Source organism: Aotus nancymaae, unplaced genomic scaffold, assembly GCF_030222135.1.
Source record: "Aotus nancymaae isolate 86718 unplaced genomic scaffold, 86718_ANA_hifiasm-v0.15.2.pri h1tg000028l, whole genome shotgun sequence".
NCBI lineage: Eukaryota > Metazoa > Chordata > Mammalia > Primates > Aotidae > Aotus > Aotus nancymaae.
The window spans coordinates 5563028-5587974 of NW_026988441.1; the positions used below are offsets into that span (position 1 = coordinate 5563028).

General features: G+C 54.9%; 1 protein-coding gene across 2 annotated transcripts in view; it reads right to left on the minus strand.

Annotated features, from left to right (window-relative positions):
• Positions 1-24947, minus strand: part of AP2A1 (adaptor related protein complex 2 subunit alpha 1) — a 41787-nt gene that overhangs the window by 4997 nt on the left and 11843 nt on the right. For both annotated transcript variants that reach the window (XM_064381029.1, XM_064381028.1), the window contains exons 2-14: positions 24656-24724; positions 24391-24533; positions 24053-24246; positions 10227-10356; positions 9440-9541; positions 6483-6591; positions 3281-3431; positions 2422-2590; positions 2151-2288; positions 1361-1543; positions 822-919; positions 271-502; positions 10-177 (exon numbers count right to left, since the gene is read on the minus strand). In XM_064381029.1, the coding sequence (XP_064237099.1) occupies positions 10-177; positions 271-502; positions 822-919; positions 1361-1543; positions 2151-2288; positions 2422-2590; positions 3281-3431; positions 6483-6591; positions 9440-9541; positions 10227-10356; positions 24053-24246; positions 24391-24533; positions 24656-24724 (1886 nt within the window). The remainder of the gene's footprint in view (positions 1-9; positions 178-270; positions 503-821; positions 920-1360; positions 1544-2150; positions 2289-2421; positions 2591-3280; positions 3432-6482; positions 6592-9439; positions 9542-10226; positions 10357-24052; positions 24247-24390; positions 24534-24655; positions 24725-24947) is intronic.

Sequence of the window (24947 nt, forward strand, 5' to 3'; positions counted from 1 at the left end):
GGGACTCACCACGGTGCTGGGGGTGGGTTCTACGCCCCCGTTGATGTCATTGCTGCTGGGGTCTCTCCGGCCATCGTCCAGGGCGCTGGCAGCCCCGGGCCCCTTCTTGCGTTTCAGCTTGGCCAGGATGGACGACTCGCGCTCGGGGAAGGGCGGCATCTCCTCCAGCACCGTGGCCTGGTGTGGTTGGGGTGGGGAAGGTCAGTTCCGGTCAGGAGGAAGGGAGGGCCGGCGAGGGGAGGGAAGCGGGGGTGGGGACAGGGCTCTGACCAGGACGTCGGTGCTGGCCACTGAGCTGAGGGTGAGGTACTCCACGGCTCGCTGCTGCAGCTCCACGTCCGCATTGCGCAGCTGGGAGCCAGCCCGCAGCACGCCTTGGATGGTGGCCTTGGTCTCAGGAAAGAGGTTGATGAACTTGATGTAGGTGGAGAGCAGCAGCGCCCGCGTCGCCACGCTGCACAGGTGGAACTTGGAGTGGAGCAGAGAGAACTGCACCGGGGGGCTGTGTGCGGGGTGGGCATCAGCAGGGCCGGGTTCCACTGCCCTCTCCCAGAAGCCCCCTCAAGAGGCGCCCCTTCCTGGATGGACCCGTCCCAGGACCCCAGGCCACTGGAAGGGAGTGGCCCTCCCCAGGCACTTGGCAGGGGCTACAGTCACACTGTCCACAGTCCTGGGACTGAGGTCTTCTCTTACCCTGCTAGGTGGGTTGGGGTGGAGGCCAAGAGGATGTGAGCCCCATCACTGCCTGCTGTGAGACTCCTGGGGGTCCCCCAAACCCTGGACCCCTCAGAAGCATGTGTTCCCCCCACAGGCTCCCTCACCTAGAGCGGGGGTCCCCAGCAATCAGGTTCCCAAACTCCCCAAGGATGTAGCCGCCGACCTTCACCATGTTCTCATGACAGGCAGGGGCCTGGAGCGCCTGGGGGGAGGGGAGGGGTGTCGTGAGGAAACAGTGAGTGCCCTCTTGGGGAGCACTGGGCACAGCCACCTACTGACTGCTGGAACCCTCAAAGTTCTGCTGCATGTGGGGTTGAGCTTCTGGCCCGAGCTCACACAGGCAGTAAAACGGGGCTGTGCGGAGCCCCTTTCCTAGGGCAGAGGGAAACTAGCAAGATCCGGGGGCCAGGACTGCACACGGGTGCCCATGACCATGCCCTGGGGACTTGTCATATCAGGCCCGTGAGGCCACAGCCCCTGGGTCCCTGGGTTGGCCCAGAGAGATGGAGACCTCGCTCTGAGGTCACAGCGGTGCAGGGGAAGGAGGGTGGCCAGGGACTGCCAAGCCCCACAGCCCCAGCTGTCCTTGCTCTGCCTCTAGGTCCTGTCATGGGGTCAGCGGGGTCAGGTTCGAGGTGCTGACCTCAAAGACGGTTTTGGCGGCGTAGCCCTGGACGTCGTCGCGGTTGGTGACGATCTGCAGCACGCGGTACCACACCTCCTCACTCACGTAGTCGCCTGCGATGCGGATGAGGTTGAGAATGGTGTCCACATACCAGCTGTAGTCCACGGCGTACTTCTCGGCCAGGATGGCCACCTTGAGGACCTGCCAGCGGGGAGTGTGTGAGAGTGCCCGCAGGCCAAGTCAGGCTTTCACTTACCTGGATCTGGGCTCACCACTGCCCCCATCTGGAGACCCAGGCATCCAGGCCCCCAGCCACCTCCTCCTCCCTCAGACCCAGACGTCCAGACTCCAGTCCCTCCTCCCTCAGACCCAGACGTCCAGACTCCAGTCCCTCCTCCCTCAGACCCAGGCGTCCAGGCCCCCAGCCACCTCCTCCCTCCGACCCAGACGTCCAGACTCCAGTCCCTCCTCCCTCAGACCCAGGCGTCCAGGCCCCCAGCCACCTCCTCCCTCCGACCCAGACGTCCAGACTCCAGTCCCTCCTCCCTCAGACCCAGGCGTCCAGGCCCCCAGCCACCTCCTCCCTCCGACCCAGACGTCCAGACTCCAGTCCCTCCTCCCTCAGTCCCAGGCGTCCAGGCCCCCAGCCACCTCCTCCCTCCGACCTAGACGTCCAGACTCCAGTCCCTCCTCCCTCAGTCCCAGGCGTCCAGGCCCCCAGCCACCTCCTCCCTCAGACCCAGACATCCAGACTCCAGTCTCTCCTCCCTCAGACCCAGGAGTCCATCCCACACCCGGAAGCACTCACGATCTCCTCGCGGATGGCATAGTCTGCCGTCTCCAGGTACCGCAGCATCTCCGACACGATCTGCTTGGCGTTGCTCCGGTCACACATGGCATAGAGGAGGTCAGCCGCCCGCTGCCGCACGCTGACATCCCTCTCCGTCTGAGGGCGGAAAGCAGGGCCCAGGTGTATTTTAGACTCCCTGTTGGTACAGGATCAGCCACCCAAGGGCCTCTGAGCCTCTGGCCTTTCTGAGGGGGGCGGCAGGCCCAGGGCGTGCTCTGAGGGGTCGCACCTTGAGGGCATTGATGACGGTGTCAATGTGCGTCTTAACGGCTTCATGGGAGAACTCAGAGCTGGCCAGGGTGCACATGCTCTCCAGGGCCAGGTAGCGCAGGTTGGTCTCCCGGTGCTGCAGGAACTGGCCCAGCTGGTTGCACGCCCGCACCAGTAGGTTGGGTTCACTGCCGTGGGAACCACGAGAGATGGATGGTGAGAGAAACTGACAGGAAACTGATAGAAGGAGGTGGAGGACTCAGGCCCAGCTGACCCATCTCATAGCCCCCAAAGATCCAGGTCTTTTTTTTTTTTTTTTTTCCAAAATGGAGTCTTGCTTTGTTGCCCAGGCTGGAGTGCAGTGGCACAATCTTGGCTCACTGCAACTTCTGCCTCCCGGGTTCAAGTGATTCTCCTGCCTCAGCCTCCCAAGTAGCTGGGATTACAGACGCATGCCACCATGCCCAGCTAATTTTTTTTGTATTTTTAGTAGAGACGGGGTTTCACCATGTTGGCCAGGCTGGTCTTGAACTCCTGACCTCGTGATCCCCCTGCCTCAGCCTCCCAAAGTGCTGGGATTACAGCCGTGAGCCACCACACCCCGCCAGATCCAGGCCTTAACCTTGCCGGCCCTACATCCCAGTCCTGCGCCTCCCGTGACCCAGACAGCTGGGCCTTTGAGCCCAGAGAAAGATACCCAGCAATTCTGTCCCCAGGAAGGGCCCCAGCGCTGACCTCACAGGTGACACTTCACAGTCCCATCCTCCTCCTACCTAGAAGTCGATTCCCTGCCCTCTGACTAGCACCCAGGAGTCTGGGCCTCCATGCCCCTCTTTCTCGGTCCCGGGTGTCAGGCCCTGGTGGGCCCAGGCAGGCACCTGTCATAGTGGATGATGAGGCTGATGGTCTCGAAGAGGATGGCGTTCTTGGCGTTGGAGTGCTGCACCTTCTTGGATTTAGGGGGCTCCTGGGCCTTGTTGAGCACAGTCTCCAGACATTCCACCAGCCGCCCCTTCACAGCTGCATCCTCTGGGGAAACGAAGGGCATGCCCCAGGCTGAGTGTCCTGCCCACCTGGCATACCTGCTGGGTGGTGGTGGCTAGGACCCAGCTCCAGTCTTCCAAGGGAGGAGCTCAGGGTGGCTCTGACCCTTGGTAACTCTACAGCTCAGAGCCAGGGTCTCTGCTCCTTCAACCTCTTCCCAGCTCAGCAGAGGAGGTAAGACAAGGTACTCTGGAGACACAGGATCTATCCCCAGACCTAAGCTCTCATCCTGCTCTGACCCCCTTGGGCAAGAGGTGGCACCTGTGAGCCTCCCTTTCTCCATCTGCAGCTCTGCGGCTCCTTAGGTTTCTCACAGAGCAAAGGAAGCTCCAGGAACCTTCCCCAGAGATGCCTCCAAACCCAGGCCTTCCCAAGGACCGGTATGAATGCCCAGCAGCCCCTGACGGAAAGGCACAAGCCACCCACCCAGGTATCTGCTCAGTAAGAGACCACTGCAGGCACACTCAGTGCCATCCTCCTGGCCTGGGGGCTGGGAGGTCAAATGTGACAAGGCTCAATCAGGCAGCCTCTCACCCCCCAGAGCTCTCTACCACTGGCAGATGCCAGCTGGAAGCTCACAGGAACATCAATCACTACATTTCCTAGACTGTGACGTGTTTTCAAGTGTGCAGAAAAACTGTCAAAAATTCCAGCAAAAAATGCTGCCCACAAATCTACATGGAAATTCACCAGATAGAGGAACAAGCTAAAAGGCACTACAAGGCAGCAAAGAGCCAAGTCCCCACCATGGGATAAACGACAATGGCATCTCCTGGTCTCTCCAGAAACAGGTGTGGGGGCTAGTCCAGACTACGAGAAATAGCAGTCCCTAATTCTAAAGACAGAATCCAATTTAGATCCGATTTTTGGACTCAAGGCAACTGTTGCCCAGGCTGATCTCAAACTCCTGAGCTCAAGCAATCCTTCTGCCTCAGCCTCCCAATGTGCCAGGACTACAGTGTAAGCCACTGAGCCTGGCAGAATTCAACTGAAAATGTGATCCTAGATTGGACTCTGATATATATTGATTTTCTTTTTTTTTTGAGACAGAGTCTCACTCTGTCACCCAAGCTGGAGTGCAGAGGCACAATCTTGGCTCACTGCAACCTCCACCTCCTGGGTTCAAGCAGTCCTCCCATCTCAGCCTCCTAAGTAGCTGGGACTACAGGCATGTACCACCACACCTGGCTAATTTTTTGTAGAGATGAGGTTTCACCATGTTGGCCAGATTAGTCTCAAACTCTTGAGCCCAAGTGATCCACCCAGAACAGCACATTAAAGGCAAAGCATCATGATGTGTATAATTTACTTTTAAATATTTCAGAAGAAAATAGAACAAGAACATGCATACATGGCAAACCGTGCAGTCTAAGTAATGAGATCTCTTTACTTCTATGGATGTTGGGAAACTTTTCGTGATGCATGTGAGGAAAAAATGACTTGGAAACAAATTGGCAGTAGCCCACCACCGCTTGCTGAAAAAAAGATGACCCGGGGTTGGTGTTTCCTCGTGTCCAGCCTCAGGGCGGGGCTGCATCTGCGTTTCCTACACCACAGAGGATTGGAGTGAGCGAGGTGCCTGCCCGGGGTGTACCCCAGAATTACCAGCTGGGCCTTCTGGGGTGGACATGGGCTTAGAACATGACCTAATCCCTTCTTGACAGGATGGAAAAGAGGCCCAGAGAAGGAAGACACATCCCAGGGCCACAGGACAGAATTCATCACTGGCTTCATGAGATGGGCCTCCAGTGTCGCCTCCATATCATACACTCAGTCACAGAGTGTGTGCACACACGCCACGTGCAGAGGGACGTGCATGGACACACACGCATGCTGGCAAGCACACAGCTTTCTGCACCCGTGTACACGCCCACTCGCCTGCACAGACAGGTATACATGTAGATGCACACACTGAAACATACACATGTACACACACAGAGGGACACAGAGATACCATGAACACTGCCACACACAGACACAAACAGGCACACACGCAGGTGCACACACAATGGCACATCCACACACATAGGAGGATGCACGTGGATATGCATCAACATGCACAGACATGCGTGCACATGGACGTGTATCAATATAGACATGCATGTGCAGGGACATGTATCGACACAGGCAAGTATCATGCATGCACACAGGCGTGTATCAATACACACAGACATGAATGCGCGCACACACACACATGCAGGCATGCACTCACACAGGCACGCACACCCAGAGATTCGGTGGTGCACATCAGCCCTGGTCCCTGGCCGGTGCTAGGCACGCTGGCTGAACAGAGGGAGCTGGTTCATTAGCGTCTACTGTGTGCCAAGCCCCTCAGCGCAGGGTCCCCAGAAACTGCTCCGTGAGGTCAGTCAGCCAAGGCAAGAGAAGCCCGGGGGAGCTAAGTGGCAGAGGGAGGGGTTTGGAGCAGAGAGTCTCAGGGCAGACTCTGCCGCTCACTCGCTGCCTAGAAGGGTGATGTCTCACCTCCAAGCCTCAGTTTCCCTGAGGAATACTAGCTATTCCTCCTTGCCAGCTCTGTTTGGCAGGGGCAGGTGCCCCCCTGCACAGTGCCTGGCTCACTATAGGAGCTTCATACACACTGGCTATTGTGACCGTGAGCAGTGAGGGAAGGTTCCAAGCAGATGTGAAAACCCCTAACAGGGCCATGCTAATTCACAGTGCGGCCTGGAATCTCCCACTGACTGGTGGGTGACCCTGGGCCAGGAGCTCCCTCTCTAAGCCTCAGATTCCTCATTTACAAAACAGGCGCAGTAACAGCCCCTAGCAACAGGGCTGGAGCGAGAGCCCGGGTAGCAGGGACCTCAGCTATGAGGTTGATCCGTGGTGCTGCACCGGGTGGCCGCTGGGCCTAGGGCTGCCCGCCTACCTCCCCGACTGCAGCCACGTAATGGGGGACAGAGGAACCACCCCAGCTTCACAGAAATCCTGACCCAGCTCCTCCAGTCCCACCTGGTGCGCTGTGGAACTGGAGGCCCCCAGATGCCAGCAGCCGCAGCCCAGCTCGGCACTGATTACCTGGAGGCGGGTAGGACTGTAGCAGCCGCAGGAGCTTCACCGAGAGCCAGGGCGCCGGGACAAAGTAGTAGGTGTAATCCTGGAGGTCAGTGGAGGCCGAGGAGACGATCTGGGTCAGGGAGAGCAAGGAACAGGTTGGGGGCTGCGGTAGGAGGGGCACATGAGTCCACAGGGCAGGGTGGAGCAAATGCTGCCTTCCAAGAGCAGTCCTGTCAGTGTTAAGGGTTTGCTTTGTGGGTTTTTTTGTAGCAATGAGGTCTCACTATGTTGCCCAGGCTGGTCTCGAACTCAAAGCCTCAAGCAATCCTCCCACCTCAGCCTCCCAATGTCCTGGGGTTACGGGTATGGGCCACCATGCCCAGCAGTGCAATGGTTTTATGAAGCAGGAGTCTGAGGCTCCGGGAAGGGAGCAAAGAAGCGTCAGGTACACAGTATAAGAGGGCAAAACTAGGATGAAGCCCAGGGCTGGATCTTTCCAAGTAATGCAGGTTGGCTGGTGGGCAGGAAAAGTTCCCTTCTGTGTGACAGTCCCAGGGCCCGCCCACTTCTCACTCAGCTCTGAGCCTCCGTCTGATAGGCTTCCTCCATCAGAGCACACAGCACACTGGCTCCTGGAGGTGGTCTCCTGTAGTCCCCCAACAAGGCTCAAAGCTACTCAAGGGCAGGGATTAGGTCTGACCTTTTTCTGAGTCCCTGGGCCTAATACAAGGTCATATAGGAAGAGGTTCGGGGAAGAGGCAGGGAATTAGTGAAATTAGTGAAAGACTGAAAGATCATGGCCGGGCGCAGTGGCTCACACCTGTAATCCCAGCACTTTGGGAGGCTGAGGCAGGTGAATCACCTGAGGTCAGGAGTTTGAGACCAGCCTGACCAACACGGTAAAACCCTGTCTCTACGAAAAATACAAAATTAGCCAGGTGTGGTGGTGCACGCCTGTAATCCCAGCTACTTGGGAGCCTGAGGCAGGAGAATCGCTTGAATCTGGGAGGCAGAGGTTGCAGTGAGCCGAGATCATGCCACTGCACTCCAGCCTGGGCAACAAGAGCAAAACTCTGTCTCAAAAAAAAAAAAAAAGATCATGTGACTATTTTTCCTCATTGTAAACTCCCATTCAACCTTGAAAAGCCCTTCTCCAGGAAGCTGTGTCCCACAGTGCTCTGCGCCACCTCCGTGCTCTGCCTCACTGTCACCCTGGCACACGGGAGTATTTAGATGTGTGATGAATGAAGGAAATGATGACTGGGGCTGGGTGCAGCGGCTCATGCCTGTAATCCCAGCACTTTTGGAGGCTGAGGAGGGAGGATCACTTGAAGCCAGGAGTTTGAGACCAGTGTAGTCAACAAAGCAAGACCAATCTCTACAAAAAAAGCAAAAAGTCACCAGGCACCTGCAGTCCCAGCTACTTGGGAGGTTCAGGCGAGAGGATCGTTTGAGCCCAGGAGCTGGAGGCTGCAATGAACCATGGTTCCATTACTGCACTCCAGTCTGAATGACAGCAAGACCCTGTCTCTTAAAAAAAAAAAAAAAATGCCAGGAGCAGTGGCTCACACCTATAATTGCAACATTTTGGGAGGCCGAGCGGGTGGACCACAAGGTCAGGAGTTCAAGACCAGCCTGACCAACATGCTGAAACCCCGTCTCTCCCAAAAATACAAAAATTAGCTGGGCATGGTGGCACACGCCTGTAATCCCAGCTATTCAGGAGGCTGAGGCGGGAGAATCACTTGAATCCAGGAGGCTGAGGTTGTAGTAAGCCGAGATAGCACCATTGTATTCCAGCCTGGGCAACAGAGCAAGACTCTGTCTCGGAAAAAAAAAAAAAAGGCTGAATGAGGTGGCTCATACCTGTAATCTCAGCACTTTGGAAGGCTGAGGCGGGCGGATCACCTAAGGTCGGGAGTTCGAGACCAGCCAACATGGAGAATGCCAACTCTACTAAAAATACAAAAATAGCAGGGCATGGTGGTGCATGCCTGTAATCCTAGCTGCTCGGGAGGCTGAGGCAGGAGAATCGCCTGAACCTAGGAGGCGGAGGTTGCAGTGAGCCGAGATCATGCCACTGTACTCCAGCCTGGGCAACACAGCGAGACTCTGTCTCAAAAAAAAAAAAAAAAAAAAAAAAACACAAAAATACCTAAACGTCTGAGAGAGAATGAGTGAATGCACGAGCTGGTGTGTTGTTCTCTCTGCCTGAGAATCCAGGCCTCCTCCTCTTCCTACTTGCCCAGGAGACACACGTATGTACTCCAAGTCTCAATTCAGGACTGCCGCCCCCAGGAAGCCTTCATGGACTCATAGGCTGGGTTAAGTGCCTCCTATGGGTGCCCTGTCCTACCTCCATATAGTGCAAGTCACCCCTTTTCTGACAATCTGTGACTGAGTCACCTCCCTGCCAGCAGGACAGGGAGCTCCTTAAGTGCAGAGCTTGGGTCTGACTCATCTGTGTCCCTGGTGTCACTCCACATGGAGCCTGGCATGAACGAGGCCTCAGGGCCTCGTTCCTGGGCAGGACAGGAGCAAAACTGAGAGAGGGACGCCAGCAGGAGTGAGAGGCTGCACAGGAAAGAGAGAGGCGGGAGGCACAGCAGAAGGAGGGACGGCGGGAGACAGAGACGGGAGCTGGAGAGAGAGGCGGTCAGGAGGCCGGCTCTGGCTCCTGGGTGTTCAGCCTGCCCAGGCCCTGTTCTGAGCACTTTATCCAGAGCGCTCTGTGCCTCGAGGCGGGCAATGGTATCATCCCCACTAAACACAGGGGGCAGCTGAGCCCAGGGAGGTGAAGCCACTTGCCCAGGGCCAGCCAGCCAGGAAGTGGCCGAGCCAGCATGAATCCAGCTCAGAGCTTGAGTCTGTAACCCTTGGGCTGGGCTGCCTCTCAGGGAGAGCGGGGGCCAGACGATGTCAGAGGACACAGGGACACCAGGGACACCTCCCTCGGCCAGCATCTAGGCCACACCCACCCGGCTCAGGCGTGACACAGCCAGGGAGATGCACGTCTTGAAGTCATCTGGGTTCTTCTTGCAGAGACAGGTGATGAGGCTGACAGCAGCCGTGACCACACCCTACAAGTGCAGAGGAGAGACAGGTCAGGCCCCTGGGGGAGGCGGGCACGGAGAGCAGAGGCTCAGGAGCCCGGCAGGGTCAGGATGTGTGTGCCGTCAGGAGGATGGGGTTTACGGGTATGCACGTGTGTCACTGTGTATGCTTTAGGGGTGGGGTGAGGAGGCCACAAGGCCTCGGGCACCGGGGCCAGCACTGACCTGGGTGTGTGGGGTGCCTCTGGTAGGACCCCAGCAGCTGGGTAAGGAGCAGTGAAGGGGTGGGACTCTAGAGGGCTGGGCGTATTAGGGGTGGGAGAGGGGTCAGGGTTTCTCTGTTGGTGGGCAGGTGATGGGCACTGTTGGGGGAATCTCTAGGTGGCAGAAACAGAGGGTGGGATTTTCTGAGGGCCTGGGTTGGTGAGGGGTGTGGGGGTCACTGGACAGGATCCCTGGGCAGCCAGGTGAGTGTCAGAGATGGGGATGGAAGGGTTCCTAGACACCTGGGCAGGTAATGAGTACCAGGGACACTGGATCATGGTTTCTGGTGCTTGGTGAATGTCAGGGCCGACAAGGGAGCCCCAGGCATCCAGGGGGGTCGGGGCAAAGGTGGGAGCCCCAGGCATCCATGGAGGTCGGGACAGAGGTGGGCTTGAGGCTGGGTGGGGAGTCTGGGGCATCCAGGGGCCACGAGGGCAGAGGGGCTCACCATGTGCTGGTCATTGAGCAGGTGTACCACGCGCGCTGTCCACTCGCCCATGGGCACGAGGTCAGGCGAGGCCTTGTAGAGTCGCAGCAGGCACAGGGCTGCACTCTGCTTGACACTGTCCATGCTGTCTCTGTGGGGATGCCATGCGGGACAGGGGAAGCAGAGTCAGTGACTCAGCCCTGCACACCTCCCCTCCTCTCCTCTTCCTCCCAGGAAGGGTGTGAGTGGCCAGCGAGGGGTACAGAGAGTCAAGTGCCCCAGGATCCAATCTGGCGCTGCCCTCATGGCCCACCAGGACTCAAGTGTCTTCATCTGCCAAATGATTGCATCTCAGTAACCTCATGGAGTCCCCAGCAGGGCTCAGCAACATGTCAAGCCTGGCTCTGCACCTTCATTCATTCACCAAGCACCTACTGGGCGCTCATGGGTACCAGGCACTGCTGTGGGCACCATGGATAGAGTGGTGGACAAAGTGGTCCAAATGCCTGTCCTCACAGAGCTTACATTACATCAAATACTGTCAGGGCTGGGCACGGTGGCTCATGCCTGTAATCCCAGCACTTTGGGAGGCCGAGGTTGGAGGATCGCTTGAGCCTGGGAGGTCGAGGCAGCTGCAGTGAGCCACGATTGTGCCACTGCACTCCCTCTAGCTTGGGCAACAGAGTTAGATCTGTCTCTAAATAAATTAAAAAATTAAAAAACAAAACAGAGTAACTTAATGAGGAAAGACTGAAAATCCCCTACAACAGAATGTCCCAGGCAGAGGGAAGGCCTATGCCAAGGCCGCCAGGAAGGCGGGGCCTGTGCACAGGAGGGGCGGCGAGGAGGCCTGGGGGCTGCTGCCTGAGCCATGGGGCAAGAGGGACCAGACAGGGAGGGAACAGAGGCCAGACCCTGCAGGGCCTTGTCGGCTGCAGTGAGCACTGGGCTTTTTACCGATTGGGAGATGGAAGCCGCTGTGGGTGGTGAGCAGAGAACCAGCATGACACTTAGCGACCCCCAGACCCTTCAGCCTGTCCAGCACTCCCACCAGCCCCTAGGTGGAGTCACTCGTTTATCTTCTCTCCACAACAGACTGAGAAAATGGGTGTATTTTTGATGTGGCTTAGGTTTTTGAAGGGTCCCTCCAGCTGCTGTGAGGGAACAGACTTCGCAAGGCCCTTTTGAGTACCAGGGAACATATTCACAGGTTCTGGGGAACAGGGTGGCTCACGCCTGTAATCCTAGCACTTTGGGAGGCTGAGGCGGGAGGATTACAGGCTCAAGTGTGAGCTCAGGAGTTCGAGACCAGCCTGGGCAACATGGTAAGAGCCCATCTCTACTAGAAATGCAAGAATTAGCCAGAGTGGTGGCACATGCCTATAGACCCAGCTTCTTGGCAGGCTGAGGTGGGAGGATCGCCTGAGCCTGGGAGATGAAGGCTGCAGCCTGGGTGGCAGAGCAAGGCCCTGTCTCCAAACGAAAAAAAAGAGGTGGGGGTACTTTGCAGATATGATGAAGTTAAGGATCGTGAGATGGGGAGAGAATCTTGGGTTAGCCAGGGGGACTCAGTATAATCACAGGGTCCTGATAAGGGAAAGATATGGTTCAGAGTCAGAGAGAGATGATGTGAGGATGCAACAGAGGTCAGACAGGAGAGAAGATGCCACGCCACTGGCTCTGGGGATGAAGGAAGGGGCCACAAGCCAAGGAATGCAGGTGGCCTCTAGGAGCTGGAGAAGGCAAGGTCGTGGCCTCTCCTCTGGGGCCCCCGGAAGGGACCAGCCCTGCCCAGGCCTTGATTTTAGCCCCATGAGACTGATACCGGACTTCCAACGTCCAGAACCAGTGTGTGACACTGCTGTGCTTGTGGTAATTCATCACAGCAGTCATGGGAAAGCAGCAGGGGCACTTGTCTGGCACAGAACCTGGCAGCCAGTGGGCAGCCCATCACAGAGGCTGATTCCAGGCCCCAGCCATAACCCAGCTCCTAGCACAGTGAAGAGTGTGGAGCATGATGTTGTTCTAGAAGAGGCTCCCAGGGGGGCAACCTTCTGGGGTCAGACATGCCTGCTTCAAGTTGTGACTGTGGTGCGCAATTTCAGGGTAGGCCACTGACCCTCTCTGATGGGCTGTTTCCTCTTCAGGAAAATGAGGACCCTTGTTGACATTGGAGACAAAGAAATAAGACTCTGGGCCAGGCATGGTGGCTTGTGCCTGTAATCACAGCACTTTGGGAGGCTGAGGCAGAGGGATCACATGAGGCCAGGCATTCAAGACTTCGAGACTGGCCTGGCCAACATGGCAAAATCCCATCTCTACAAAAAAAAAAAAAAGAAGAAGAAGGCCAGGCATAGTGGCTCATGCCTGTAATCCCGGCACTTTGGGAGGCCTAGGTGGGTGGATCACGTGAGGTCAGGAGTTCAAGACCAGCCTGGCCAACATGGTGAAACCCCATCTCTACTAAAAATACAAAACTAGCTGGGTGTTGTGGCACGTGCCTATAATCCCAGCTACTCAGAAGGCTGAGGAAGGAGAATTACTTGAACCCAGGAAGTGGAGGCTGCAGTGAGCCGAGATCATGCCACTGCACTCCAGCCTGGGCAACAGAGCAAGACTCTGTCTCAAAAAAACAAACAAACAAAAAACAAAACAAAAATAAGAGACCGTGCAGCGCGTGGCCATGGCCTTGAGTAAGAGGAAGTGCTGGCAGCTGTCAAGACTGGCCCAGCTGTGGCCTATCAGTAAAGGGTTTCCCAGAAAGCACCCAACAGACAGCAAAGGACACAGGGGAGAGGTCCTAGAGGGGAAAAGTCCTCAGAGGGAAGACCAGCACGAGCCAAAGGCCTGTGACATGTCTCACTGGATGTGCAGCCGCCCAGCAGCTGCTCCTGCCATCGGCCAGGCAGATACTTGCCCAACTGACGCCTGTTGCTATGGCCTTCCAAAGTGCTGGGAACCCTCGTGTGCTGCAGCTGGGGACGGACACAGACACAGGCCCTCTGGAGAGCCTCTAGGCTGCCTCTGTCTAGAAAGGCCACTGCTGTGTGTGAAGGAGACCAAGATCAGCAGTGCTGCGCCCAGATGCCCACCCTAGGGAAACATTCACTGCCCAATGGCCATCAAATTAGAACCAGAAACCAGCAAGAAGCCTGTCCACACACAAAGCTCCATTCGTGATGGCACTTTCCCACCAACGTCACAGAGCGCATCTCCCGAGCCCTGTCTCCCGGCCACTTTCCCATCATCATCACACTGCATCTCCCGAGCCCTGTCTCCGGACACTTTCCCATCACCAACACAGCGCATCTCCAGAGCTCTGACTCCCAGACACTTTCCCATCTCCATCACAGCATGCATATCCCGAGCCCTGACTCCGGACACTTTCCCATCATCATCACAGTGCATCTCCCAAGCCCTGACTCCGGACACTTTCCCATCACCAATACAGTGCATCTCCCGAGCCCTGTCTCCGGACACTTTCCCATCACCAACACAGCGCATCTCCAGAGCCCTGACTCCCAGACACTTTCCCATCTCCATCACAGCATGCATATCCCGAGCCCTGACTCCGGACACTTTCCCAGCATCATCACAGTGCATCTCCCAAGCCCTGTCTCCCGGCCACTTTCCCATCATCATCACAGTGTATCTCCCGAGCCCTGACTCCAGCCACTTTCCCATCACCAACACAGCGCATCTCCAGAGCCCTGACTCCCAGACACTTTCCCATCTCTATCACAGCATGCATATCCCGAGCCCTGACTCCGGACACTTTCCCATCTCCATCACAGCATGCATCTCCCGAGCCCTGACTCCGGACACTTTCCCATCTCCATCACAGCATGCATCTCCTGAGCCCTGACTCCGGACACTTTCCCATCACCAACACAGTGCATCTCCCGAACCCTGTCTCCCAGCCACTTTCCCATCATCATCACAGTGCATCTCCCGAGCCCTGACTCCGGACACTTTCCCATCATCATCACAGCATGCATCTCCCGAGCCCTGTCTCCCGGCCACTTTGCCATCATCATCACAGTGCATCTCCAGAGCCCTGACTCCTGGACACTTTCCCAAGACCATCACAGTGTGCATCTCCCGAGCCCTGACTCCGGACACTTTCCCATCTCCATCACAGGATGCATCTCCCGAGCACTGACTCCCAGCCACTTTCCCATCACCAACACAGTGCATCTCCCGAGCCCTGTCTCCGGACACTTTCCCATCTCCATCACAGCGCATCTCCAGAGCCCTGACTCCCAGACACTTTCCCATCTCCATCACAGCATGCATCTCCCAAGCCCTGACTCCGGACACTTTCCCATCTCCATCACAGCATGCATCTCCCGAGCCCTGACTCCAGACACTTTCCCATCTCCATCACAGCATGCATCTCCCAAGCCCTGACTCCCACACACTTTCCCATCACCAACACAGTGCATCTCCGGAGCCCTGTCTCCCGGCCACTTTCCCATCATCATCACAGTGCATCTCCAGAGCCCTGACTCCTGGACACTTTCCCAAGACCATCACAGTGTGCATCTCCAGAGCCCTGACTCCGGACACTTTCCCATCTCCATCACAGGATGCATCTCCCGAGCACTGACTCCCAGCCACTTTCCCATCACCAACACAGTGCATCTCCCGAGCCCTGACTCGCGGCCACTTTCCCATCACCAACACAGTGCATCTCCCGAGCCCTGTCTCCGGACACTTTCCCATCACCAACACAGTGCATCTCCCGAGCCCTGACTCCGGACACTTTCCCATCTCCATCACAACATGCATCTCCCGAGCCCTGACTCCGGACACTTTCCCATCTCCATCACAGCGTGCATCTCCCAAGCCCTGACTCCGGACACTTTCCCATCACCAACACAGCATGCATCTCCCGAGCCCTGACTCCGGACACTTTCCCATCTCCATCACAGCATGCATCTCCCGAGCCCTGACTCCGGACACTTTCCCATCATCATCACAGTGCATCTCCCGAGCCCTGACTCCGGACACTTTCCCATCTCCATCACATCATGCATCTCCCGAGCCCTGACTCCAGACACTTTCCCATCTCCATCACAGCATGCATCTCCCGAGCCCTGACTCCGGACACTTTCCCATCTCCATCACAGCATGCATCTCCCGAGCCCTGACTCCGGACACTTTCCCATCTCCATCACAGCGTGCATCTCCCAAGCCCTGACTCCGGACACTTTCCCATCTCCATCACAGCATGCATCTCCCGAGCCCTGACTCCGGACACTTTCCCATCTCCATCACAGCGTGCATCTCCTGAGCCCTGACTCCGGACACTTTCCCATCTCCATCACAGCGTGCATCTCCCGAGCCCTGACTCCGGACACTTTCCCATCTCCATCACAGCATGCATCTCCCGAGCCCTGACTCCCACACACTTTCCCATCTCCATCACAGCATGCATCTCCCGAGCCCTGACTCCGGACACTTTCCCATCTCCATCACAGCATGCATCTCCCGAGCCCTGACTCCGGACACTTTCCCATCTCCATCACAGCATGCATCTCCCGAGCCCTGACTCCCAGACACTTTCCCATCTCCATCACAGCATGCATCTCCCAAGCCCTGACTCCGGACACTTTCCCATCATCATCACAGTACATCTCCCGAGCCCTGTCTCCGGACACTTTCCCATCTCCATCACAGCATACATCTCCCGAGCCCTGACTCCGGACACTTTCCCATCACCAACACAGTGCATCTCCCGAGCCCTGACTCCGGACACTTTCCCATGACCATCACAGCATGCATCTCCCGAGCCCTGACTCCGGACACTTTCCCACGACCATCACAGCGCATCTCCTGAGCCCTGACTCCAGCCACTTTCCCATCACCATCACAGCATACATCACCCGAGCCCTGACCCCGGACACTTTCCCATCACCAACACGGCCCATGTCCCGAGCACTGACTCCCAGCCACTTTCCCATCACCAACACAGTGCATCTCCCGAGCCCTGACTCCCGGCCACTTTCCCATCACCAACACAGTGCATCTCCCAAGCCCTGACTCCTGGCCACTTTCCCATCACCAACACAGTGCATCTCCTGAGCCCTGACTCCCAGCCACTTTCCCATCACCAACACAGGCCATCTCCCGAGCCCTGACTCCCGGCCACTTTCCCATCACCAACACAGTGCATCTCCCGAGCCCTGTCTCCGGACACTTTCCCATCATCATCACAGTGCATCTCCAGAGCCCTGTCTCCAGCCACTTTCCCATCACCATTACAGCGCATCTCCAGAGCCCTGACTCCCGGACACTTTCCCATGACCATCACAGTGTGCATCTCCAGAGCCCTGACTCCAGTCACTTTCCCATCTCCATCACAGTCCATCTCCAGAGCCCTGACCCCGGACACTTTCCCATGACCATCACAGTGCATCTCCCGAGCCCTGACTCCAGCCACTTTCCCATCACCATCACAGCATGCATCTCCCGAGCCCTGTCTCCCGGACACTTTCCCATCTCCAACACAGCGCATATCCCGAGCCCTGACCCCGGACACTTTCCCATCACCAACACAGCCCATGTCCCGAACACTGACTCCCAGCCACTTTCCCATCTCCATCACAGCCCATCTCCCGAGCCCTGACTCCGGGCCCAGCTCTGCTCTAAGTGCTCCCGCCCAGCTTGCTCACTCCCCACCACAGCCCTCTAAGGACTCTTGAGGGCTGTGGTGGGTATCATCTCCATTTACAGATAAGGAGACCACACAAAGGAATAAGAGCTGTTTATCAACTGGTTAAGTGGAATAAGGGCTGTGGTGCTACTTAGGAAAACGTTAAATTACATGACATCAAGCTGTATAGGCAGGCTTAGAAAATAAAACCACCAAGTCAGCCTCGGGGGCTCACACCTATAATCCCAGCACTTTCAGAAGCCGAAGCCACAGGGGACCACTTAAGCTCAGGAGTTCAAGACTAGCCTGAGTAACATAGTGAGACCTTTTCTCTATGAAAAATTCAAAAATTAGCCAGCCATGGTGGCTTGCACCTGCAATCCCGGCTACTGGAGTGGCTGAGATGGGAGGATCACCTGAGCCTGGGATGCCAGAGCTGTAGTGAGCCATGATCACACCATTGCACTCCAGGCTGGGCAGCAGAGTGGGACTCCATCAAATCACTGATCTGCACTACAATGTGGACGAACCTGAGAAACATCAAGCTGAGAGGAAGAAGCCAGACACAGAAGGCCACCTACTGTGCAGTTCCATTTCTATGAAATGTCCACATGAGGCAAATCCATGACAGAAAACAGATTGGTGGCAGCCAGGGGCTGGGGCGAAGAGGGATCGCGGAGGGACTGCTAATCGGTACAGGGTCTTTCTTTGGAGTGATGAATGTTCTGCAGTTAGGTGGCAGTGGAGGTTGCACAACATCATGAATATACTAGAAACCACTGAACTGAACACCTGAAAATGGTTAAAATGGCCGGGCGCGGTGGCTCACGCCTGTAATCCCAGCACGTTGGGAGGCTGAGGCGGGCGGATCACTAGAGGTCAGGAGTTTGAGACCAGTCTGGCCAACATGGTAAAACCCTGTCTATACTTAAAAAAAAAAAAAATACAGGCCAGATGTGGTGGCTAATGCCTGTAATGCCTGTAATCCCAGCACTTTGGGGTGCTGAGGCGGGCAGATCACGAGGTCAAGAGATCAAGACCATCCTGGCCAACATGGTGAAACCCCATCTCTACTAAAACAAAAAATACAAAAATTAGCCGGATGTGGTGGCGCACACCTGTAACCCCAGCTACTCAGAAGACTGAGACAGGAGAATTGCTTGAACTTGGGAGGCGAAGGTTGCAGTGAGCCAAGATCGCGCCACTACACTCTAGCCTGGGCAAAAGAGGGAGAATCTGTCTTGAAAAAAGGAAAAAAGCCTAGCTGGGCGTAGTGACTCACACCTGTCATCCCAAGACTTTGGGAGGCTCAGGCAGGAGGACTGCATGAGCTCGGAAGTTTGAGACCAGACTGGGCAACATAGCAAAACCTGTCTCTACAAAAAAAAAAAAAAATACAAAAATTAGCCCGGCGTGGTGGTGCACACCTATAGTCACAGCTACTCGGGGCACTGAGGTGGGAGGATTGCTTGAGCCCAAGAGTCAGAGGCTACACTGAGCCAAGATTGTGCCACCGCACTCCAGTCTGGGCAACAGGGCAAGACCCTGTCCCCAAAAAATAAAAAGTAAAAAAATGCCTACCCACAAAATAAAGTTCATTCTCGCCCCAGTCACTGTCAAGGCCAAGTTTCCCGTGTGGAGAGGGCAGCCTAGAGTCAGACTGCCCCAGCCTGGCCCCATGACCCTGACAGGGCACTACCCCCTCAGCATCCACTCCAGGGACAATGCCACTACACCCATACGTGTTGGCCACCCTGGCCTCTTTCTCGGTCCTCAAAGTGCCCGGTGCTTCCCTCTTCAGGGTGGCTTGTGACTTCCGTCTCCTTCAAGCTGATGCTGACTGCCTGTCCTTGTCCTAAAGAAACTGCTGGCAGCATTCGAGACTGGCCCCTCCTTCCTCCATCAAAGTTCTCAGCGTTCTGAGTCATGGTTTGATCCTCATTTTCCTCCCACACCCCTGATGATGCCTCCCATCCCCCCTGGCAGAGCGTAACACGTTCGGCTGCAGAGGCCAGCTTTTGGGGATTCCCCGTTAACATCTGCCCTCAGGGGCTTCACCCAGCCCGAGCTCAACTGCCATCGATCCCCATGCTTTGGGATACAACAGGCCCCAGCCACCGAGTACTTGAACTACAGCGAGTCCAAACTGAGAGACGCCACATTCCAAAGACTTAGCGCCAAAAACAGATGTCAAATGACATAGCTCGTGAATAACTTTTCTGCTGATTCAGTGTAAAAGTGATAATATTTTGGGTAGATCAGGTCAAACTAAAAATTGTTTTGTTTTGTTTTGTTTTTGAGACAGAGTCTCCCTCTGTCGCCCAGGCTGGAGTGCAGTGGCATGATCTTGGCTCACTGCAACCTCCGCCTCCTGGGTTCAGGTGATTCTTCTGCCTCAGCCTCCCAAGTAGCTAGGACTACAGGCGTGCCCCACCTATTTTTTTGTTTTTGTTTTTGTATTTTTAGTAGAGACAGGTTTCACTGTGTTGGCCAGGCTGGTCTTGAACTTCTGATCTTGTGATCTGCCCACCTTGGCCTCCCAAAGTACTGGGATTACAGGCGTGAGCCACTGCGCCTGGCCTAAACTAAAATATTAAATACCAGAAAAAAGAAAAACACCTTGCATTTTATATATATAAAAATACATGTAATATATTATATGTAATATATATTTTTATATATAAACATACATGTATTTTATGTATATAAAATACACACATGTATGTTATACATATATATAACATAGATAATACAAGTTATACATATAGGTATTTGTTTTAGGCAGGGTCTCACTCTCACCCAGGCTGGAATGCAGTGGCATGACCACAGCTCACTGCAGCCTGGGCCTCTTGATTTCAAGCACTCCTCCCATCTCAGCCACCCGAGTGCCTGGGATTACAGGCACACATTTTGTTGTTGTTGTTGTTTTTGAGATAGCCTTGCTCTGTCACCCAGGCTGGAGTGCAGTGGCGCGATCTCAGTTCACCGCAATCTCCGCCTCCTGGGTTAAAGCGGTTCTCCTGTCTCAGCCTCCCGAGTAGCTGGGATTACAGGTGCCCACCACCGCGCCCAGCTAATTTTTATTTTCAGTAGAGATGGGGTTTCATCACCTTGGTGAAACCCAGTGATTCTCTTGCCTTAGCCTCCTGACTGGCTGGGACTACAGGTGTGCACCACTGCACCCCGCAAATTTTTTTTTTTTTTGAGATAGAGTCTTGCTCTGTCACCCAGGCTAGAGTGCAGTGACATAATCTCCACTCACTGCAACCTCCACCTCCCAGGTTCAAGGAATTCTCCTGCCTTAGCCTCTCAAGTAGCTGGGATTACAGGTGCCTGCCACCACGCCCGGCTAATTTTTGTATTTTTAGTAGAGATGGGGTTTCACTGTGTTGGCCAGGATGGTCTCGATCTCTTGACCTCGTGATCCACCTGCCTCGGCCTCCCAAAGTGCTGGGATTACAGGCATGACCCAGCACGCCTGGCCTTCTGTTTTATTTCTGCTGGTTCTCCCTCACAGTGTCTTTTGTCTTGTGTTTAGAGACATGGTTGTGAGCTACTCATGTCATTTAGAGCTTTATCTGTGGATATTATTGAGGCTTGTGGTGAAAATGGGTTTCTCGCCAGGCATGGTGGCTCACGCCTGTAATCCCAGCACTTTGGGAGGCCGAGGCAGGTGGATCACGAGGTCAAGAGATCGAGACCATCCTGGTCAACATGGTGAAACCCCGTCTCTACTAAGAATACAAAAAATTAGCTGGGCATGGTGACGCGTGCTTGTAATCCCAGCTACTCAGGACGCTGAGGCAGGAGAATTGCCTGAACCCAGGAGGCGGAGGTTGCGGTGAGCCGAGATCGTGCCATTGCACTCCAGCCTGGGTAACAAGAGCGAAACTCCGTCTCAAAAAAAAGAAAAAAGAAAATGGGCTTCTCCAGAAACGACTCATGTTTGCCTCTGTGAAGCACTAGGACACCACCAGTTTGCATCACTTTAAACTAAAGGTTGACTTAGGAGTTTCTGGACTACCCAGACAGGGTAAAGTCAGGCTGAAAACCAGTCCGAGGGCTGCTATGTGCCAGTTTCAGATAGGCAATTTTCCCTACAGTCCCCAAGGGGGTTTATTTCTAGGTCACTCTCACTTTGAAGTATAGCCTTCAAGAAGTTTTCCTTGAACAAGCTTTGTCTTCTGTTTCCAGAGGCTGCAGGGCCCCAAAACCGATACTCAGGTTCACCCAGTTCAGCAAATGCCTTCTAAGCAAATGCTGGCTCCAGAATGCGGCTCATCTGCTTGGGTACCTGGCTTCTCTTAGCCTGTGGCCTGTGTGCTTCTCATTCTCTGGCTATGTCATAAATCCATTAAATAATATTGTCTTTCCTCTTTCGTCCAATATTGACAGGTTTCAGGAAGAACATGAGTTGGGTACCTAGATGACCACACTGCCAGAACTAAAAGTCCCAGCTGTGTGCACACCAGGCAGAGTGTGTGTGTGTGTGTGTGTTTGCTTATCTACCTACCTATCTCCTTATCTATTTATTTAAGGCAGGGTGTTGCTGTCACCCAAGCCAGAGTACAGCAGCCAGTTCACAGCTCATTGTAACCCAAAGTCCTGGGCTCAAGTGAGCCCCCTGCCTCAGCCTCCCAAGTAGCTGGGACTATAGACCCACAATGCCTGGCTATTTTTTGTTTGTTTTTTGGTAGAGACAGGGTCTGCTTGTGTTGACCAGGCTGGTCTTAAACTCCTGGCCTCCCATCTCGGCCCCCCAAAGTGCTAGGATTACAGGCATGAGCCAGTGCAACCAACCAGAGTGATTTTTTTTTTTTTTTTGGTGAGATGGAGTCTCACTGTATTGCCCAGGCTGGAGTGCACTGGCACGATCTTGGCTCACTGAAACCTCTGCCTCCCAGGTTCAAGTGAGTCTCCTGAATACCTGGGATTACATACACACACCACTGCACCTGGGTAATTTTTGTATTTTTAGTAGAGACAAGGTTTCACCATGTTGGCCAGGCTGGTCTTGAACTCCTGACCTCAGGTGATCTACCTGTCTCGGCCTCCCAAAGTGGTGGGGTTATATGCGTGAGCCACCATTTTGGGAGGTGATCTTTTTAAAATACAAAGGCCAATCATGTCAATCATCTGCTTTAAACATAGTCACCTCCCATTTCAATTATAATAAAATCCAAACTTCCCCAACTCTGTTCCATGTTCACTGTACTCCAGCTGCAGAGAAATGGATGTAGAAAGCTCACGCCTGCCCCAGGGCCTTTGTGCTTGCTGGTCCTTTTGCACAGGATGCTCTTTCTCCAATATCTTCAAATGATGATCTTCTTATCATGTCAGTCTCAAATTACACACCACCTCTGTGGAGAGACCCTCCCTCACTAGTCTAATTTAAACAGCCTCCAGCCGGATGCAGTGACTCACACCTGTAATCCCAGCACTTTGGGAGGCTAAGGCGGGCAGATCAATTGAGGTCAGGAGTTCAAGACCAGCCTGGTCAACATGGTGAAACCCCATCTCTACTAAAAATATAAAAATTAGCCGGGTGTAGTGGCATGTGCCTATGATCCCAGCTACTCAGGAGGCTGAGGCATGAGAATTGCTTGAACCCAGGAGGCAGAGGTTGCAGTGAGCTGAGATCACGCCACTGCGCTCCAGCCTGGATGACAGAGTGAGACCCTGTCTCAAAAAAATTAAAAAAAAAAACAAAAAACCCAGCCTCCCCATGACCCCTGCTGTCCCTCACAACCCTGTCGTATTTTTTTGAGCATTTGTCACTACCTAAGATCATCTTACTTCTTTTTGGGGGGACACAAGTGATCCTCCTGCCTCAGCCTCCTGAGTAGCAGGTGTGAACCACCAGGCCTGGCTAATTTTTCTTTTTCTTTTCTTTTTTTTAATTTTAAGAGACAGGGTCACTCCAATAGAACCCAATCTTCAGGCTAAAAAAAAAAAAGAGAGAGAGAGACAGGGTCTCACCATGTTGCCCAGGCTGGTCTCGAACTCCTGGTCTCAATCGATCCTCCTGCCTCAGTCAGGCTCCCAAAGTGCTGGGATTCCAGGCGTGAGTCATCGAACTGGCCCCTTCTTACTTCTTTACTTATGTATTTGCTGCCTGTGCCCCCTTAGAAGTAAGCTCCTGGAGGGTGGGCATGGCTGAGAAGGTAGCTACTGCTCAAGGAAAATGGGAAAAGACAGTGGGCAGAGCAGGGTCTCTGCTGTTCACTGCTGCCTCCCACGCCCAGAACAGCGCCCAGCACATTGTAGATGCTCCAGAAAGATCCGCTCAACAACTTCCTGCCTCAGGAGAATCACACAGCTGACCTCACTGCCCCTTTCCAATTGCAAAATACTGTTCCTCGCCTGGGTCTCAGCCTCGTGCCGCTTCCTCTGGGAAGCCCTCCCTGATCCCCCAGCTGGGTCAGGCATTCCTATTAAACACCCTTATAGGCCCCTGTGCCCCAGAATGTAGTTCTGAGGGAGGAATTCCACATTTCCTTTTTTTTTTTTTTTTTTTGAGACAGGGTCTTGCTCTGTCTCCCAAGCTGGAGTACAGTGGCATGAACACAGCTCGTTTTTTGTATGTTTAGTAGAGATGGGGTTTTGCCATGTTGCTCAGTCGGGTCTCAAACTCCTAGACTCAAGCAATCCACCTCCCTTGGCCTCCCAAAATATAGGGATTACATGAGCCACCACGCCTGGCAAATTCTCCACTGCATCCTGCAATTCTTCCATCACCATTTATCTCCTGCTCCAGACCACGAACACGGGAGGGCAATGACCGTGTCCATCTCTGGTCAGGACAACATCCCCAGCAATCAGCACAGTGCCCGGCACATAGTAGGTGCTCAGTAAATGTTTGGTGAATGACTGGAGCAGATGAAGAAGTTCTGGAGGGCCGTCACCCACACAGCTTACAGTTATCCCTCTTAGCCTAGGTGTTACAGCTCTGCAGTTCAGAGACTCCCCAGCCACTGGCTTTGTGGGGAAGCGGGCTCACACCATCAAGTCAGCTTGCTATCATGAGAAGAGACAAGTCCAGGGCTGCCACCAGAACCACTGAGGTCCCCAGCGCAGCGTCAGCCCACATCCCGGCTGGGAGACCTCGGGCAGGTCTCTGAGCCTCACACTTGGCTGGGCCTCATCTCCCACACACCCCCCGACTGCCCACGGGTCCCCAGTGCCTTACCCGGCCACCAGGATTCGGGGGATGTCAGCGGCAAAGGCCTCGCCCATCTCCCGGCTGCCCACGTTGGCGATGCAGTGCAGGGCCAGGCACATGAAGGTGGGGTTGCGGCTGGCCAGGTCATTCTTAATGGCGTTGTTGATGAGGCGGATCAGCTCCGAGTTTGAGTTCACCAGCACAGAGATGAACAGGTAACCCTGTGGCAAGGGAGGTGGTGGCTGGCTAGAAGCCCTGTGACTGAGTGGCCCCAGATCCAACCCTCAGACCCAGGAGTCTGTACTTCCAGCCCTCCTCCCTCAGATCCAGGAGTCCAGGCCCTGGCGTCCCCTCTCCAGACTCACTATCTGCTTCTCTGTGTATTTATTGGAGCTCAGCAAGTTCACAGCCTCCATGTGCCCAAAGTCAATGTCGTGGCCAAGCAGGAAGATGAAGAGCAGTTTACACACATATTTTTTCTTACTGTAGCCATCCAAGGCTTTGTCCCCTAGGGCAGAGGAAGGAGAAGGCGGGGAGCCAGAAATGAGGAGGGGGTCACAGGACAGGTCCCAGGAGACCCACCCCCAGCCCCTCCTCCCTCAGAGTCAGGAGTCAGGCCCCCTGGCCTACCTTTGAACTTGGAGCGAATGTTGGCCAGTTCCTTGTTGATCCTCTTAATCTCCGCCTCTTTGCTCTTACCTGGGAGAAGAGGAGGAGGGTGGGTGGAGGGTTCCGGGGAGTCAGCCACCTGCTCTCCCTTTCCTAGGTGCAGCCCCACCCAGCAGGAAGGGATCTTCTCGGCCCCCAGTCCCTGGGGCTTAGGACAGGTCAGGACCCCTTCTCTGACTGGGAGCTTCAAAGAGGGAGGAACCACCGCTCACTGAGCCCCACGGCACAGAGGGGAAGCGCAGCACACACCCTT